At 43.1% G+C, this 17805-nt stretch overlaps 1 protein-coding gene across 4 annotated transcripts in view; it reads left to right on the top strand.

Annotated features, from left to right (window-relative positions):
* Nucleotides 1–14649, top strand: part of rbfox3a (RNA binding fox-1 homolog 3a) — a 510141-nt gene extending 495492 nt beyond the window's left edge. For all 4 annotated transcript variants that reach the window (XM_066663315.1, XM_066663314.1, XM_066663316.1 and 1 more), the window contains 6 exons: nt 161–214; nt 6432–6564; nt 7111–7150; nt 9737–9801; nt 12701–12779; nt 14516–14649. In XM_066663315.1, coding sequence (XP_066519412.1) covers nt 161–214; nt 6432–6564; nt 7111–7150; nt 9737–9801; nt 12701–12779; nt 14516–14560 — 416 coding nt within the window. In that variant the 3' untranslated portion in view covers nt 14561–14649. The remainder of the gene's footprint in view (nt 1–160; nt 215–6431; nt 6565–7110; nt 7151–9736; nt 9802–12700; nt 12780–14515) is intronic.
* Nucleotides 14650–17805: the final 3156 nt, after the last annotated feature.

The raw sequence follows: 17805 nt of genomic DNA, 5'->3' as shown, positions 1-17805 counted from the left end.
CTCTTCCTTCTTTTTTTTTTTTTTGGAGAATTACCTCCCTCTGCTTTCTTGACCCCATTCAAAGTTCCACTTATAAATGGGTTGTCCCCAAAACAAACATTTAGTAGGTTCTGGTATTAAGTACTAAATGCTAGTTTTCTCCCCTGTGTATTCCCTATAGGCTGGAAGCTGAACCCAGTGGTGGGAGCTGTCTATGGTCCTGAATTTTATGCAGGTAAACTACACTAGAGTTTTTTCATTAACGCCTTCTCTAAAAACAGCAGCATGTCATTATCAAAGTCTTTTGGTGGTCTTAGTGAGTTAGTGAAGTCTGATGGTGTAGCAACACTGGTAAATATTAGACTTGTTGATGATTAAATGAGTTATAGTAAGTCGACTGGTTTAGAGGACAACTGATCCCTCTGTGTGCTCTGTCATTATGATCATTTCAGCAAGGTCAACAGGCCCTTCTCAGTTCTTTTAGCTGCTCACTAGATGATGAGAAGAAAACAAGGTCTAGTGTTGTTTACTTACCGTCCTACACATGTGTAGCTCTTAGAAAAAGACCTTTGCTGGTTTAGTTAAATGAAGAGTGTTGACTTTTTGTCATATTGTTGTTCTTGGTTTTTTTCCCCTACTCTACTCTCCTGATTTTTTTATTGCTGCTTGCTCTTTGGATCCTTTGCATCCTAATGAAGGGAGAAATGGTATTATTTCATTTGGAAGAAGTGCTGAGCACATCGCACCACTTTAACGGTCTGCCTTTTTGCTCATTAGACTAAAATCTGTTCATTCCAGGACAGCTTTACGGCAAACCTCTAAATAACCGTCTGTGACAGAAAGCAGTCATTTATCATTTTCATTTCACTCCTTCTCCCTCCCCCAACTCCTTCCCTCTCTCCCCCTCCTTCTCTCTTTCTGCCATCCCTCTCCCTCTCTTCTTCCCTCCCTCCTTCCTCTAGTTTCCTACCTGCTTCAGCCTGACACCCCTGCTGATACGTGCTCTCACAATCAATTACACATCATTATTACGCAAAACTCCACTGCCTCTCTCATCTGCTCGTCCAGCTAAACTTACTATACATCTGCTGTGTGGTTGCTATAGAAACTTTGTATAATTAGTTCCTAAGTACAATAATAACTACGCTACATGGTCTAATATTCGTGGACACCCTTTGCTAAGCCCACACTCATCATTGGCCGTGGAGGCCCTCAGCTCATGACAACTTCTCCAGAGTATCATCTCATTTACATTCTTTTCGGTCCAACCACTGTGTCCACAATGGGTGCATATTAATTTATATAAATCACTGTAAAACACTGTAAATGTTTCATCCATTGTGTGAAAGCATGAACAGAGCAAACAGTACAGGACATTACAATGTCATCCCTTACTCCACACTATTCCTCTCATTCTAACGTACTCACGCAATCATACAAAATCTCCTCAAAGCATCTCATCAAATCAGATTTACTGTGGTCCACCACTTGAGCGGCTTGGCTGAGAAAAGCAGCACGCTTGATTTATTGGATGCTAATTTTTCACGTCGTCTTAACATGCCACTAAAGTTTGCCAAGCCTAAACGACACCATATGCCTCCTCTGCTCCCCGGAGATAGCGGCAAAGAGGTGAAAAAAAATGGAAATAAGATATAGATTCCCCGCGCTAAACAGGCTCTACTGGAAAAGCCAGGCCGCACGATCCAAATCACCCACCTACTTCACCCCCGCCGCCTTGTGCACTTTCTTTGCACAGTGCTTTTCAAAAATAAAAATAAAAAAATAAAAACAGAGGTGGCCCATGCATTTCTCGTGGAATAATTATGGCTACATTTAATATACTTTGGAGGAAGGGGTGGGGGTTGAAATCGGATGTAAAGGTGATTAATCACTGTTTATCAGTCCTAGTTTCTGTGCGGGAGATCAGCGAAATTGGGCTCCATAAATCGTGCGGTGCTGACAGCGCACTCCGTCTCCATTCGTCCTGGCGCTACAGGTTTATTGTCCTCAAATCCCATTCAGGAGAATGACGGATGAGGGCCGCTGACTGCCTGCTTTTAACCTCTTCCAAGGAAGTCGGGCTTCTCCCTCCCGCAGCCAGCCCATCCCTCCATCCCTCTCTCCACCCCTCTATTCCACTTTACCCCCTCCCTCGCTTCCTTCATTCCTCCATCCCTCTCTTTTCATCTCATCACCCCCACTTCAAATCAGCCACATACACTTCAGAGTTTCCAAACCTGTTGTCCCTCTCTCCTACTGTCTCTCTTTTCTCTCTAAACTTCTCTTTCACTCACTCTCTCTACAGCCCCCTCTTTATTCTCCTTTTCACTTTCTCTTCCTGTCTCTCTCTCACTCTCAGTCGCTCTTTTTTCTGTGCTCCACCCACCCACATGGTTTATTTCTACATCTATGGAAAAAAATATCACGCTCTGATATTTTTCATCTTGCCCTTTGTTTCCCCTCTCTCTCTCACCCTCATCCCCCCCTCGTTTCTCTCATCCCGTGTGTGTACTCCTGAGAGTAAGCGGTGTGGATAGAGCTAAGCCCAACCGAGGGCTGAGAGCTGACCCCTGCTTGGGGAACTTAATTGTGTAATCTAAGGTCTTTTCTCTTGAGTCCACCGGCCTGCTCTGGGTGCACATGCATGAAGGACGACGGGGGAAATGTAATATTGATTGATTGACTGCGTCCTCAGCCAATGTATTCAGTGCTTGGCAGCATGTTGAGCCCAACACAACAAATAAGATTAAAATGCAAAGTAGATGGGAGGGAAATATTAATAATGCAATTTTTTCTGATTTTTAAATAGATGCTAAAACATTTGCAAGTGGGAAGGGTGACGTGTGTTTGACTCACAGCCATGTCCAAGTGATCCAACTCCGGATAGACGCTGTCAGGAATGACCTCATCTCTTGTTACTGAGTAATCGTGTCACACTGCGGCTTCTGTGTGTGTGTGTGTGTGTGTGTGTGTGTGTGTGTACACTGATCAGCCAAAACATTAAAATAATCTTTTCACAAGAAGCAGATATGCTTCTTCATCATACCTACAGATACAGAGCAGGTATGATTTGGCTGGTGGATCATCCTCAGTGCTGCAGGGACACTGACATGGTGGTGAGGTGGTGATGTGTTAGTGTGTGTGGTGCTGGTGTGAGTGGATCAGACACAGCAGTGATGCTGGAGTTTATAACCCCTTTAGTGTAAGTACTGGACAGAGACTAGTACACAAGCAAAAGCTATGCAGCCTATGGCCAGGTCTGTGACCACAACCAATGCAAAGTGTGAAGAAATGGACAGACTAATCCTCTTTTATCTACAACATGAACCAACACGGTAAACACACAGTTTAGAAGCAGCCCTAGTGGTGGCCTCATCTACATTCTTAGAAAAGAGAATCCGTTTTTATAGCAGTGTGGAGACACCAGAGAAGAATGTGACTCTGTTGGAGCTGAAGGAGTCCTAAGTGGGCATGTCATCGTACCACAGCTTTCCAGTGGCAATGAAAACACATCTGATTTAATTGTACATTCCCTCACTTCTTTTCTTCATGAGTGATCCTTTCCGAAAATACATTCAGTTGTGAATAGATATATATATATGTAAATAGAAAACTGTGCTGGACCATCTCTTGCTCCCTGCTTTTAATCTTGCTACCTCTCACATTAAAATAACAGCAGCATATGAGGTATTAGTCAATTTATGCACACGTATAGTTTTGCTGTTGCATGGGCTTTATGGGGTGTCATAACTGGCTGCGGTGATTTATGGGTTATTATTGAATCAGTGCAGCATGTAGACCCATAGCTCATTATGAGATTACATTTATGTACGTCATAGCACACATAATGCGCACAGAAAATCAAAGAGAAAATAAGAGCGGTGCATACGAAGGGAATTCTGGATAAATTGACCATGGCCTGACATATATCACAGACCACTGCTGTTTGGCATATTAACACTGGCGTCCATAGCTTAGGAGGGACAAATTAAAATGTCAACAGCTCCACTCTATATCAAAACGAAAGAGCAAACTCCTTACCTTCTGCCATCTGTCTTTCTTTTACATCAGACAAAAGGCCACTGCACACCTCCCCACTGCGGAACGCTGCTTTCTGTTCTCCCTGTCTTCACGGGTTGGTTTTATTTCAGCAGCTAGCCAGCACCAACTGTTGTGGCCCACAAATCTAGAACTTGAGGTCATGTTAGTGCGTGCTAGTACTCGTCTGAACATCTCTTCTGATAGCAAAGGTTTTGATAGGAAAGGTCTGCTGCACTGACAGCATCTACTCTTTTGGGAAGACCTTGTATGAAATGTTGCACCATTTATTTGAGGATTTGATTGCAGCCAGCCACAAGAGCCTTACGAGTGTTTAATCCTTGATATTGGCTGGTGCTCAATCACTCCAGAGAACAGCCCACTACACCAGTGCTGGGGGATATTGCTCTCCAGCTGACTCTGTTTCTTGTTATTGTGATAATGTACAGTGCCAGTCAAAAGTTCGGACACATCTTGTTATTAGTCATTGGTGGAATAGGGCTAGTCACTTTATAGAACTGTGTACCAGCCCCTACCTCTGCACAACCCAAGTTATGGACTCAAACACATTATGAGGGCAAGCGGTTCTACAAATTAACTTTGGACGAGGGCCACGGCTGTTCACTGAAAACCATTCCAGGTGACGACCTCATGAAGCTGATTGAGAAACATGCGGAAAACAATGGAGACCCTCCCTGAGTGGGTGTGTCCAAACATTTGACTGGTCCTGTATGAGTCCAAGTCCATTTATACTGGCACTGGTCGATCCATTTTGTAATAGTCACACAGTGTAAGTAGACAGCTTTATTAATAAATAAATAAACTGTTTTTATAGCCACAGTGCTATGCACTTGATACTTATCCATATGAATATATACATATATAACCAATTAGCACATGCCCATGTAGCAGGACTTAATCAGTGATTTTAAATATTCCGATCTGCTGTCAAGAGTGTCCTGACATATTCAGTCACGTCTCCTCCGGTGCTTGCTTTGGTGGCTGTTGATAATGAATGAGGTGAAGTTTAGAGAGGAGAATTGGGTGGCTGTGTCTGGGAAAGTAAATAATTGACAAGGTCCTCAGGGACACAGAGGAGAGCACGGTAAGGTTGGCGCATAAATGAGAAGAAGCCGGCCTGGGTGCGCTGTCGTGAAGTGTTTTGCTTGCACAGTACCGTGGGTAATTATGACCTTACCCTTGGTGCATGAAGGCCACACGTGCTGAAGCTGAAGGTTAAAGACACACTCAGGATGGTACACATTCCCCGCTTCGTCAAACTCTCTCATCCGTCGTCTTTTCCGTTCACATCTTCCAGATCCTTTTTGGATCCTTTTTACTTTCAGCTCCTTCCAGTTTCTCTTCTCTCTACTTTCATTTTTCTTTGTATTTTCTTTTTCTATTCCATTATTTACTTGGCCCTCACTCTTCATCACTTTCTCTCCATTTCTCTCTCTGTCATTTGTACTTTTTTACTCAGTTTCTCATCTCTCTCTTTATACCTCCTTGTCTTTTTCTCTCTCTCTGCTCTCTCTCACTCTCTTTTTCTCTCGTTCTCTCGTGCACACAATCAGTGCTCTCATATACATCCTCCCACTTTCGTGTACTTTTCTCCGGTGTTGACCCTGGTTTGTCCCCTCTCTTGGCCCCCTGGCCCCAGCGGTGGTGGTGGGGTGTGTGTGTGTGTGTGTGTGTGGAGTGTGTGCAGGGTGAGATGAATGATGATGTCGGGCTGTGACTGCACCTCAAAACAATACGCTCCATCTGCTCTTTTAGCCCCATGTGCCAGCACATTGTGTCTCACCTACAACAGCCTACCACCTCCCCTGCCTCGCACACACTCCGCTGGAGCGGGAGAGCAGCCAAACCCACACACACACACACACACACGCACAATTCACATGCCCAAGGTTTTAGAAGCAAATACTACACAGAGGTTTCCCTAGACAAGGGGTGTCTTTCGGTCTCTGTCCTGTACTCTACCTAATGCAGTTTATTTGCCTCTAAGTGTATGGAGATGCCTTAAGCTGACCTCAAGAATGACCCCTTGGCTGCTCCACTACCTGAATTGCTAATCACTGTTTCACTGATGTGTGTTGTGTCAACATGGGACAGTAGTTGACATCAGAGGGAGTTGTTTTGCTTCAGCAATGAGTGTTATGTCTGAACGCAGTCTGGTTGGCAGGTGCTGAATGCTCATGGTAGGTGTTTCTTCAGGTAGCAAAGCTAACACAACCTCCATTTGAGTAATGTTTCCCTTCTGTTTCCTTTCCTTCTCCATTCTTTTTTACATTTATTTTCCCTTTACCTCGTCTCTTCTACAATCTTCTCTTTTTTCTCCCCTCTCTTCTTTTCTTACTCTCTATACTCATCTTCTTATTTCCCTCCTATTCTCTCACCTCTCCTCTCTACAGTCACAGGCTTCCCGTACCCAACCACAGGGGCCACGGTGGCCTATAGAGGAGCCCACTTGAGGGGCCGGGGTCGTGCAGTCTACAACACATTCCGTGCCGCTCCTCCACCTCCTCCGATCCCCACGTATGGAGCGTGAGTTAATCCAATTTCTATCACATATTCATAACAATATACACTTGGTTTATTCCTTTAGCCACCTGCAGTATTTCTCTTAGACCAAAGCCTGGCTGTGGTCGCTATAATTCAGTTATTATCACACCCTGAGCTTACTTTAGTACTAGCAGCTCTGTCTGAGATAATCAAAAGCCCATTCCCGGCTTCAGACACAATACCGTTAACTTGAATTGCCCTGATACGAACAATTAAATTGATTTGTGTCACAGTCGAATGATGAACTGAACCACAAAGTCCTGCTGGCACATCAGCCCTGTAACAGAGCAGAGGCCATCAGAAAACAATAGGGATTTCCTAACAGAGCATAAAATTACTCTTCAATGTGAAAATGGCCATCATTTCTCATTTGCTCCAGCCTTTTCTCCTTTCAGTCAACAGTGCATTGTTTTGTCTGGTGAATAAGTAGCTACGGTGGTAGCTGTGTGATTTCTATTCTTCTGTTTGTATAGAAAAAGCTGCTCTACATCAATGCTTTGTATTTTTTTTTCATCTGTCTCTTCACAGTGTGGTATACCAGGATGGTTTCTATGGTGCCGAGATATATGTAAGTGTTCCCTTGCATTTTTTTTAGCTCCTGGTCTTTGTTTGCTGAGTGTATATGCAGAAAGTTAGGAAAGGTATTAGGTCACATGTGAAATGATTTGTCCGTTTTATGTAGCCATGATTCTTTAGCATTCCGGTACCAGGGTTGGTAGGATGGCACCCTTGCGTGCCGTGCCAGGAGAGCTGATTGAGGACTTAGCCTCCCTGAGTACTCTCTCCAGCACTGCTCTTCCCTTATCTCCCTGCTATGCCAGAACAGCTGGTGCTGAATCTTTCATAAGGCCAGGGTCAACTCGGGTTGTCCTGCAAAAATCCATGAGGACAGCCCCTTCTTGGCCACTCAGAGCCTTGTTAAGGTCTTCAGTTGAAGCCATTTCAGCCGTTGGTGACATTTTTGAACCATATAAGGCTAAACCTCATCTGACACACATCCATTGGTTATTCAGTGTGGGCTTAGTTTGGTCTCAAATGCTGATTTAAAATGTTCTGTCGTATGATTTCTCAGCACCGCTTGGGTCCTCATCCAACAAAACTTCAAATGCGTAAGAGTCAGGTGCTCTCTTTCAAGGTTGATTTGGAAATGGCATGGAACCCTACATGAGTGCATGTGACTGAGTAAATGTAACTAGTCCTTACCTACGTATACTATGATATAGCAGGGAAGAAAAGGGTAATGCTGTGTGTGTTTTGGAGTGAACCGAAATCCATTGCTTGGCTCCAGACTCCAGTGCGTTCCCTCAGTTGCCAGAGCTGATTGATTTCTCTGTAAGAGCGAGCCATATCACACTGGATAAACTAGCTGCTTGAGTTTTTTTGTTTTGTTTTGTGCAGTGCATTTTTATCCACTCCTCTCAGCTCATATTAAAATGTAGCCAAAAGGCCTTGCATTGCATGCCAGCCCCATGCCCAAGCGCTATTATTCCTGACAGAGTGTCAGAAGGTATTAGACAGTCAGGTGATCAGAGGGAGTGAGAGAGCATGCCTCCCTTCCCAGGATTATGTCACTAGAGGAAAAATGGAAATGAATTCAACTTTCAAGATCTGAAGGAGGGCAAACCAGCCAAGACAGCAGTGATGCCCATCCCTACATGTTGTGTTTGTACCAAAAGCTGCAGACCCATAGCCAGATATCTATAGCTGTTTTTACACGGACCTCATGCTCAGCTACAAACTCAGGACCATCCTGTTAGTCTACCCACCAACCACCACCTAAGACTAAGCTATATTGAAGATCCGAGCTATTTCTTTTAGACCTCCCAGGTCGGCACAGCTTTAAAGTTCAAAACTTTGATAGCAGCCGAGCGAGAAACCCACTGTACGCCTGAAGTTTAAAATTGAAAAACTTTGATAGCGACTGAGCGAGGTGGTTATGGGGAGGGAGACTTCCATACGATCTATACAGGATTTTTACAGTGACCTGATTTTCTTTTCCTTCCTTAGCGCTCCTGCAACTAAACATCTGATCTTAGAATACTATCGGACATTAATCCAAAGCTGAAAAATGAAAGAGAGCATTTATAATTTAGATGGGACTCTTGTATCAAAGGCCATGCTCAGCCTGGCACATTTCCTGCCAGTGCCACTGTTCAGAGAATGGAATAAAAAGATAAAGCAGGAAGAGCAGCGTTGTTTTATTTAAATGGACACAGATAAACCCTTTAGTGACAAAAAAAGATACTTTACACCCAGAAAGTAAATGCATTCACTGCTTTAGAGCAAGGCATATTTGTGTTAGGTTTGTCCACAAAGCCTGCTCTCGGAGCGTAATCATCAGAAGACACCAACTGGATTGCTGATCCTCTTTGGTGGTTAACAATCTCGGCTAATGATATTTGATGCTGCTTACAACCTAGCTATTAATAGCAGGCTTATATGGAGCAATTAATGGCTTTGTCAGATGTCATCTAATGCTTATACAAGCAATATTTAGTGTCTGGCATGCTTTGGCTTCTGTGGACCGCATTTCCTCTGTCAGGACAGCTCCCTCGGGCATTGCGCCAAAGGATTCGTATTGGCTGGCCACATTAATTAAAAGGCCCTCCAATAGCCTCCGCCAAATCTTCCATTTGGTTCATTCACAGTAAGCAAGCATTGACTGGTTTTAAATGTTTATACCAGATTCCCACTTAAAATGCTGATCGATAGGCGCCCACTGCTGCCATTCCAATTGATCAAATTGATGTGCTGCAGACAGGGATGTTGCAGGTAGTGCTGCCATCACTGCACACAGAGTAGACAGGTAAATGGGCTTGTTTGGGCCGCCATTGAGTTCTACCAAGTTAGCCATGTGTGGCTTTATTGAGGTCTATACGGCTAATTCCATCAAAGTGTTGTTTAGCTGCTTAAATCAGTGTAAGAGCGTTCTAAAAAGTGAATGCACAGACTTTACTTTCTTAAGTGTTGTGTTCATTCACAGTTAATGCAGTGCTGTTTAATGAAACATTCATGTACAATGTGAGCTACTGTATTGTTATCAGTTTTATATGTTGTATAGATTCTGCAAGAACTGTAGCCGTGATTTCATAGACGTATTTCCATTTTTCCTTGTTCTTGTGTGTCTGATGTTTTTGCATGTTATGATTAACAGGGTGGCTATGCAGCATACAGGTATGCCCAGCCAGCCGCAGCAGCTGCAGCAGCTTACAGTGACAGGTAAGAGTGCCACAGCACCCTCTCTGTCCGGGGTGCTATTACATCTCTTCAAAGTCTAACATAGTTTTGGAAAGGGTTTAGCAACTGTACTGCTCTGAAGCACACCAGCTATTTGAGCAGGTGCAGAAATTACCATCTCATTGAAGCTGAAATGCTCACAGTGTTCTAATAGATTTGTGGAAAGGCCCCTTGGACATGACCTCTTGAGACCTCTGGGTATTAGTGTCTTAGATAAGTGTGTACTCTTTCACCTGAGTGAGCTTACTTCTCTGAACCTCAGCCACTTATCTTAGGCCTCAAGGGCCACGTGTGTGTGTGTGTGTGGGTGGGTGTGGGTGTGTGTGTGCATGTGTTTGAGGAGTAGGGTGGTGCCAGGTTGTCAGTAATTTATCTGGGACCTGTGGGGACCCTGTCAGGTTGGATCAGGGCAGGCGCTGGTTTAATCTAGGCGAGATTGAGCGTGTCAGTGGCGATAAGGCCCGACCCTGCCCGCTAGCCTGAAGAGCGCAGATAATGTAAGATTTATCAGAGCCAAGCACCGATCCACATCAGAGCAGGTGAAGAGACTGACATTCTGCTGCAGTGATTTCAGCCGCGCTCACACTCTCATTCCTCCCACTCCTTTAACTCACTCATTTTCTTCGCCACAAACCACTTTCTTCCCCAAAAATGTGTTTGTTTGTTTGGTTTTTCTGATCTCGCCTACATTCTCCATTTTTTGTCCAACCAGATCTTCAGCAACATGCTGTTTAAAAGTGTGTGAATTTGTGTAGCAGGTGATCAGGGCTAAGTATTGTAAGAAGCACTGTAAAAAACATGGATCCTACACTATTACAGGCTCAAACAGAATTGTGTGAGTTTACTTTACTGTAAGTGAGGTGTAGCAGTTTACACCGTGCTTTTTTATTGCATTTTCTTTAAAGAAAAATAAAGCATAGGCTCACGCTGCATCTACAAACACTCCAGTTGCTGAGTGAAATACAGGATAGGTTTGCGCCGCCTTTTCCGATACTCCGGATGCGAGACAAATACAGATGTATCTTTTTATTCAACCTTGCTTTGTTCTCTTTTTGACGCCATTTATCTTACTGTGCCCTTTAAGTCTGATGAAACTGACGAATGTAAATGACCTCTGATCTCAGTCCTGCCCTCTATTGTGTCTCATTTAAAAAGCAGTCAAAGCTGAAGTGTTGTCTGTAACCTCAATGTAAATGGACAGGGCTCAATCGACATGATACATTTTTTGGTACCACTTTAGAATAAGACTACACTTATAAAGGTATATAAATGGTTTATTAGTCGTTTAATAATGTTATTTATTATGCTGTAAACACTTGAAAACATCATAATCATTTATAACACACAGATAGAAAGAGTAACAGGGACGTTGTTTGCCAAATAGTGCGCTCACATCCAACTACAGTTAAAGATTTTGCAAAATACTGACCTTACGTTGTCTTCTCGATCAGTCAACATTAACTCCGTCAACTCCAGCACATATTTGTTAGTAAGTTTAATCAGTTATTATTAGTTCTCATTCTAAATTCACATTCTCAGGTCTGAGCTTATTCTTTACCTTGACATTTTCTGTGTTGGTCAAAAAAAGAGGTCACCGTCACCCTTTCTATCTCTGTGTTACGAATGATTATTAATGTAATTAATAGCCATGTAATAAGCAGGGATATAAACCATCTATAAACCCTTTTAAGTGCATTTATTTTAAAGTGGTACCATGAATCACTTTGGTCTATTATATATATATATTCATAGCTTCACCTGTTGATTAAGAAGAAAGTTGTTTGCCTGTTAGATTCTTGGACTCAAATGGAAGGTGGATACAGACATCTTACTGCCCCGTTGCTTTTAAGGAGTTCTAGTTCCTTCATTGCAGAGATGCTTTACCCGGGTAATGCCCATTTGTTGAGACTGTCCAGACTCTGTATTGAACAGCCTGTCCTGGGGATTCCCGGGTGAACTCCGCGGAATGGTCTCAGAACGGCCAAGCGCGAGGCTGTCAAAATCCCCTCCGCTCAGCTTTCTCATTCTCTCATGCTAGCCTGACCTTTGATGTTGTAATAATCCCGGATGACAAAAACCTGGTCAGATCCGATAGTATTTCCATGTGTAATAGCCGTGTCTGGGCAGAGGATTTCCCCCCTCTCTCCTCTTTTCTCCTCTCTCAGTCCGTGCCCTCAGCCCAGAGCCTGCATTGCCTTATCTGCTCCCCACAGGCCCTCATTTGCAAGTGTGTGTTTGGAGAAAAGTAAACAAATGAAGAAGGGAAATGTTGGGAGTAAATAAATAAATAAGTGAACAAGTGAGGCCCATCTTGGAGGAATTAGTTCCAATCCGCCAACAATGAAAAGAGAGGGAGAAACAGCCACCCCTGGTGCAGGCTGGGTAAACAAGGAAAGGGCAGAGGAGCATGGACAAAATGAAGAGAGCCATATGTACGCACACACACAAAATATGCCTTAAGCATGTCGCCTCGCTTTTCTACCAGCAGCCCTCCTGTCCCTTTCATTCTGTGCGTCTGTTGTTTCCAAACTCTGTTCTGCTCTCTTCCTTTTGTTCCTGCCTCTCCCTTTCCCCCTTTCTTTTATCTCTCCATGCGTTTGTCCCTCTCAGATCAATATAATGTTTACCACATCCTCAAAAAGATAAAATACTCACTACTTTTACACCCGAACCGCAAGGGGCTGAGCACAAATCACCTTTTTCCTGCACGCTTACCTTTACACCATACGTTTATAGTGAGCAGACGGTAGCATTTTCATCATAGAGAGAGATATGGCGAGAGATAGAGGTAATGGAACTAGTTAAAATGAACAAAGGCTGTCTGTCTGTCCACACTTTAATGTTTTAAAAGATGCCTCAGTCTTTCCTTCTTTCCATGCAGTTATGGCAGAGTCTATGCAACAGCCGACCCCTACCACCACACGATTGGACCTGCAGCCACGTACAGCGTGGGCACTATGGTAGGTCTGCACAACACAGCATTAAACTCTCACCTTCAGAGCCTAGACACAACATCCCCAACTTCATTATAGAGCGTCTAATGATTAACAAATAGAGCTAAAGGAACACTGGGGCACAGGGTGGATATTCCACCGTCCTAGAGATGAAATGATGTTGGGGTGGTTGTGGCTGTGAACACACTGTCTAAGTCAGGTAAGACCCCAGGAGCTTTTCTTCACAGGTATGTCTGTTTATCTAGATTACCTGAACACTGGATCATCCCTGCTCTGGTAAATGAAAGAGGATGTACTGTCTCAAAGTCCCTTCTGCAATGAAATTTTATTACATCCGTTTGAAAAGATCATTCAAACGAATCATTTTCCTTTCCATATGATTCAGCTCAAATTCTTGTGGGGATAGTTGTTCTGTTAATGTTTGTTTTTAGCTAGCTTTTGCAGCTAACATCAAAGATGAAAAAAATATCTAAAACTCCTATCTGCACAAAAGTAAGAACTGCATAATTTGTTTTTGTATTTTTTTTATTTTTTGTTCTTTTTTTTTTTTTTTTTTTTTTTTTTAACCAGTCGTGGGTAGGGACTTTTCCAAAGATTAACGACCGTCAAGCGCGTGCAGCAGTCTGCCGAGGGAGATTAAAGAAGAGCGAGAGATAGAGAGCGAGAAAGACAGAAAAAGATTCCATCACTTCCGCCTCCCCCTGCCCATGAGGCTTATTGGACAAACACTCTGCCTAAGACAAATGGCTGGAATTTACCAAGCCGACATGCGTGTGATTCTCAAAACAGTATTATTCCCCGGTGCAGCTGCTAGCTAAAAGCTTTCATTAATTAAGACCATTTTTTTCCCTCTTCATTTACTTAATTAAAACTGTGGCCTGTGTTGCTTTTTCCTTCCTTCTTCCTCTTCTTTTTTTCAAATTTTCCTCCCTTTCTCAAGACTACAATTTTCCAGTCTGAGACACAGCAGAATGTGTAGCTGTCCCTGAGCGGCGTCCCTCTTTTGGACCTTCTTAGGGGAGTCGCAGTGCTCTTGTGGCTCTTTACATCTCTGACTAGTGCATGGGGCAAACTGGTAACGGCTAAAGGGAACCCGACGGACAGCAGCACCGCCAAGAAAATTAATAGAATTTAATCATATTTGATCAGCAGATCTCAAGAAAAAAGTAATTCAATAATGAGTCCCTCAGAGGCTAAAGAAAGTTAGTTTTGCCAGCTCTCTGAGAGAGCAGAATTCATGCCACGTTTAAGGCATGTGTTTTGCGGAGAGGCTAAGGATGGAGCCTTTGAAGTTTCTGCTGTGGTCCAGAGCAGCGGGGCACTCCAGCAGTCCGGCTAAAACAGAGTGCTGAGAGAGTGATTAATATAGGATGTCTCTGGTCAAATAAACCCGAGGACGAGTCGGACTGCCCTGTGGGTAGGACAGCTATATTGAGGCTCTAAAGAAAACCCACCTCTCTCTTGCTCTCTCTAGCTTTCAGGAGAGTTGCCAAGCCGAGACAAAGTTCTGTAATCACCATTCGGTGGGTTAGAGATCACTGATTGGACACTTGAACAGAAGGCGTGGCCTGCTTTAGTCGCTGTCCAGTTGAACCTTAAAGAATCCCAGTAGGTGTGAAATTCATCTTGCCATTTTGAAGCAAAAGGAAGAAGAAAGGGAAGAAAATTCTAAGAAAAGAGAAGCCAAAGAATCTACTTTACACTGATTGGAACCTTTTTGTTTTTCATCTTTGATGTTGCAGGCTAGCCTATACAGAGGAGGGTACAGTCGCTTCACTCCCTACTAAAGACAGAAAAACCCATCCCCAGACAAAACAAAAAGCAAACAAAAAAACAAACAACCCACCACCTCCTTCCCGGGAAAACTAAATAGAGCAAAATGCTTCCGGGTTTCCGCTGACCCTACCTTGAACACCCTTTTCAAGTTGTTGTTGTTTTGAGTTAGAAGTCAGACCTCTTTCAGCATCTGTGTGATTTTTTTCTCCTGATTTTCTCTTTGATGTTTGTGTCATTGCTGTATTGATTTGGAATCTGTTCTGTTTGTATTGAAATGTGTGGTCCGAGAGGGGATGGAGGGGCTGAATGACAGCTTGGAGGGAGGAGAGGTGCTGTCCAGTGAGCTTTCTCATTTAGTCTGGCTTTAGATTTATGAGCATGAGCTCAGCTGATTTATGTTGGAAAGGAGAGGAGGGAAAGGGCCTTGCAGAGGTGTTTAAATATGTTACTAACCAGTCTGTGCAAAACCTCTGTCCAAGCATATACCTTCCTCTACCGTTTCCACGAATATATTCACAGGGTTTACCTTCATCTCCTTGTCTCTAAAACGGAAAGGAAATCATGAATTCAGGTTAAGACTTAGATACGTGAACACTGTAGGGGTGGTGGCTATGGCGTTATTCTATTGGTGCACTGTTCTACTTTTTTACTTGGAAAGGAATTCGATTTGTTTCCAAAGCTTTAACTTCTCCTTAAGGAATTGTAGGACGTCTGAATCTGAAATACCGTACGTCTGTCACGATATCTACTTTTCTGTTTTGCTTTAAATTGCTCATTGCTGCAGACCTCTCCTCACCTGCCAGAGGGACCAATATGATGTTGCCATGTCACCCTTTTCCTTTGTATTAAATCTTCATTCACACTGCGCAAATTTCCATGTCCTGACTATGTGATTGTTAATGTATATAGTTTTGGAATATCCCTGTCAAGAGTTTATTTTATGGTTTGGTCCAAAAGTATTCCATTGCTACAGACGTAACACAATATTTCAGCTCAAAACACACACACACACACACACACACACACAAATGTACAGTCAGTTCATTTCCAGTATAACGACAAACGGCAATAACAACACTCCTCATGAACATTTGTCTTGAGAATTTGACGCTCTTGTGAAAGAGAATATCATATTCATATCCACATTTGTTTTTATTGAGAACAGCGTCTTCTGCTCCGGATCTTTTCCCCGAATAGAACGATATAAACATAAACTTTACCATTACTCTGTGCACAGTATCTGAACAAAACAAAAGAGCAAGTACAGTATAAACTTCTCTTTCTCTTAGGGGAGCAGAGCTTATATTCATGATCAAGTGCCCTGAGCAAGACTTCCCAGTACGAGCGCACGCTTAATCATGCCCATTATCTCCAGCTCTTATATCATTCTGTAAATAAACATAGCACATTAATATCAAAAGGGAGAGTGCATTCCCACTCCATGGTCTATTGCACCCTCTAGCTGATGAAATCTTGAAATCCCACTGCAGCGTAAGTGATGGCAGCGAAGGCATAGCAACACACTGCTGAAATATTCATCGCTGTTGTTGTTTAAATAGAAGGCACACACTTCTTCTTAAAGGTCATTCCTGCAATGAGATGCAGAAATACAACACGGAGATAAAACGGCTCCAAAACAAACAAAAAAAAGCATAGCAAAAGTGCCAAGTAAGTTTAAAATGAGAAACAAAGAGCTGCACATTTTGCAAAGACGAAGAGCCGCCCAGCGCTGAACAACATGTTCAAGTATTGATCTGCTGTTGAGTTACTTGTTAAGTGCCTGGTGTGTCCCACCAAAGTCGTATATTTCTTCGACATTATTAGCAGGCCAAAAATGTATAGCTTGCTTCAGGACCCTTAATAAGACAAGCCGAGATTTAGGACTTCCTGCAGGATGGAAAAGGGATGTGGGAGCAAGATGAATAATTTGGGTCTGAGAAGATCAATTGAATCCTTATCGGACATGGAGGGTCTACCTCCTCTCAGGTAAGATACGTGTCAATTAACCATGTCACAGAGCGGCCAAATAAACCAAATGTCTCGGCTACGAGACGGAAAGAGGAAAGTGACTCTTGGAAGAACTTATTTCAGGATTTGTGTTGTGTTTCTGTAAAAGAGGGATTGCGCAGATTTGTCTTAATTTTGCTGTTATTAATAGAAAAAGGGCCAATTTGACTTCATTTACTAAGTTTATAGCGTAGGTCTGTTATATACCGTGTAAACTCCTTGTTACCTTGTGAATCTGTGTGTCTGCACAGATATGTATCATATGCTAGAGCTAAAATATTGAGAAATCCATAGAATTTTATTGAGCTACTATTTTTCCGTACAATGCCTGGCAGGTAATTCATTGAAATGTCTTGAGGATACTAGTGTATACAAAAAAAATACTCTGTAGACCAAAACCTATCGTAAAACGGTCTCTCAAGCTTCAGGCAACATATTTGTACCCATTTTGTGTAATAAATTTCCACAAGGTGGGTTTTAGAGGCTTTAAAGGCTTCAGACGGGACACGGCTATTGTGCACAATACTGACTCTGCAAGTTTCTCTGGAATGATGCATTTTTCACTGAAACAATCTGAATTACTTTTAATGAATGATGTAGATCCTGCTGAAAAGTGGAATTTTAAAACGTAGAAGTGTGGCGCAGTGTTCCATATGAATTCCCCCCCTCCTTTCAATGGATGAGTTCACTAAGGTGTGAGACTCTCTGTCAAGGTGACTTTACCCTCCGTTCCAATCCCAGACGGCCTGTGATAAGACATGCTAGGCCTTTAGAGAACATACAAGGCAAGACTACCTATGAAAGAGAGAGAGAGAGAGAAGGAAGGAGAGAAGGAGTGGGAGAAGCCAATAATCCTCAGTGTGAAATAGGGCCTCTCTCGTTTCCGAGTTGCTCAGGGCGTTGATCATGTCCCCAAGGCTGAGAAGCAGCTCACATAGCCATACATTGACACACACACCATGCCCAGTAAATAGCTGCTTGCTCTCTTCGAATGGAATCGAAAAAGAGGGGAGTTATAGAAGAAAGGGAGAAAAGAGCCAGGATGGAGAGGCAGCATCCAAGGCAATTTACTCCACAGATTAAAGATAACACCATTGAGTCAATAACCACTGATCTCATTTGAAGATACACTAGGCTTACCCTGCGCATAGCGCCGGCGTTCTGCTCCTTCTATTACCATAGCGCTTGTGGCTCCAGACACACCATTCTCCCACTAGTCTGAAATCGCATGCAGCCTATTGTAAAACAG

The sequence above is a fragment of the Hoplias malabaricus genome, chromosome 3 (genome assembly GCF_029633855.1).
Source record: "Hoplias malabaricus isolate fHopMal1 chromosome 3, fHopMal1.hap1, whole genome shotgun sequence".
Taxonomy (NCBI): domain Eukaryota; kingdom Metazoa; phylum Chordata; class Actinopteri; order Characiformes; family Erythrinidae; genus Hoplias; species Hoplias malabaricus.
Note: the sequence above shows the minus strand (reverse complement) of the source record. Positions and strands in the feature narration are given on the sequence as shown.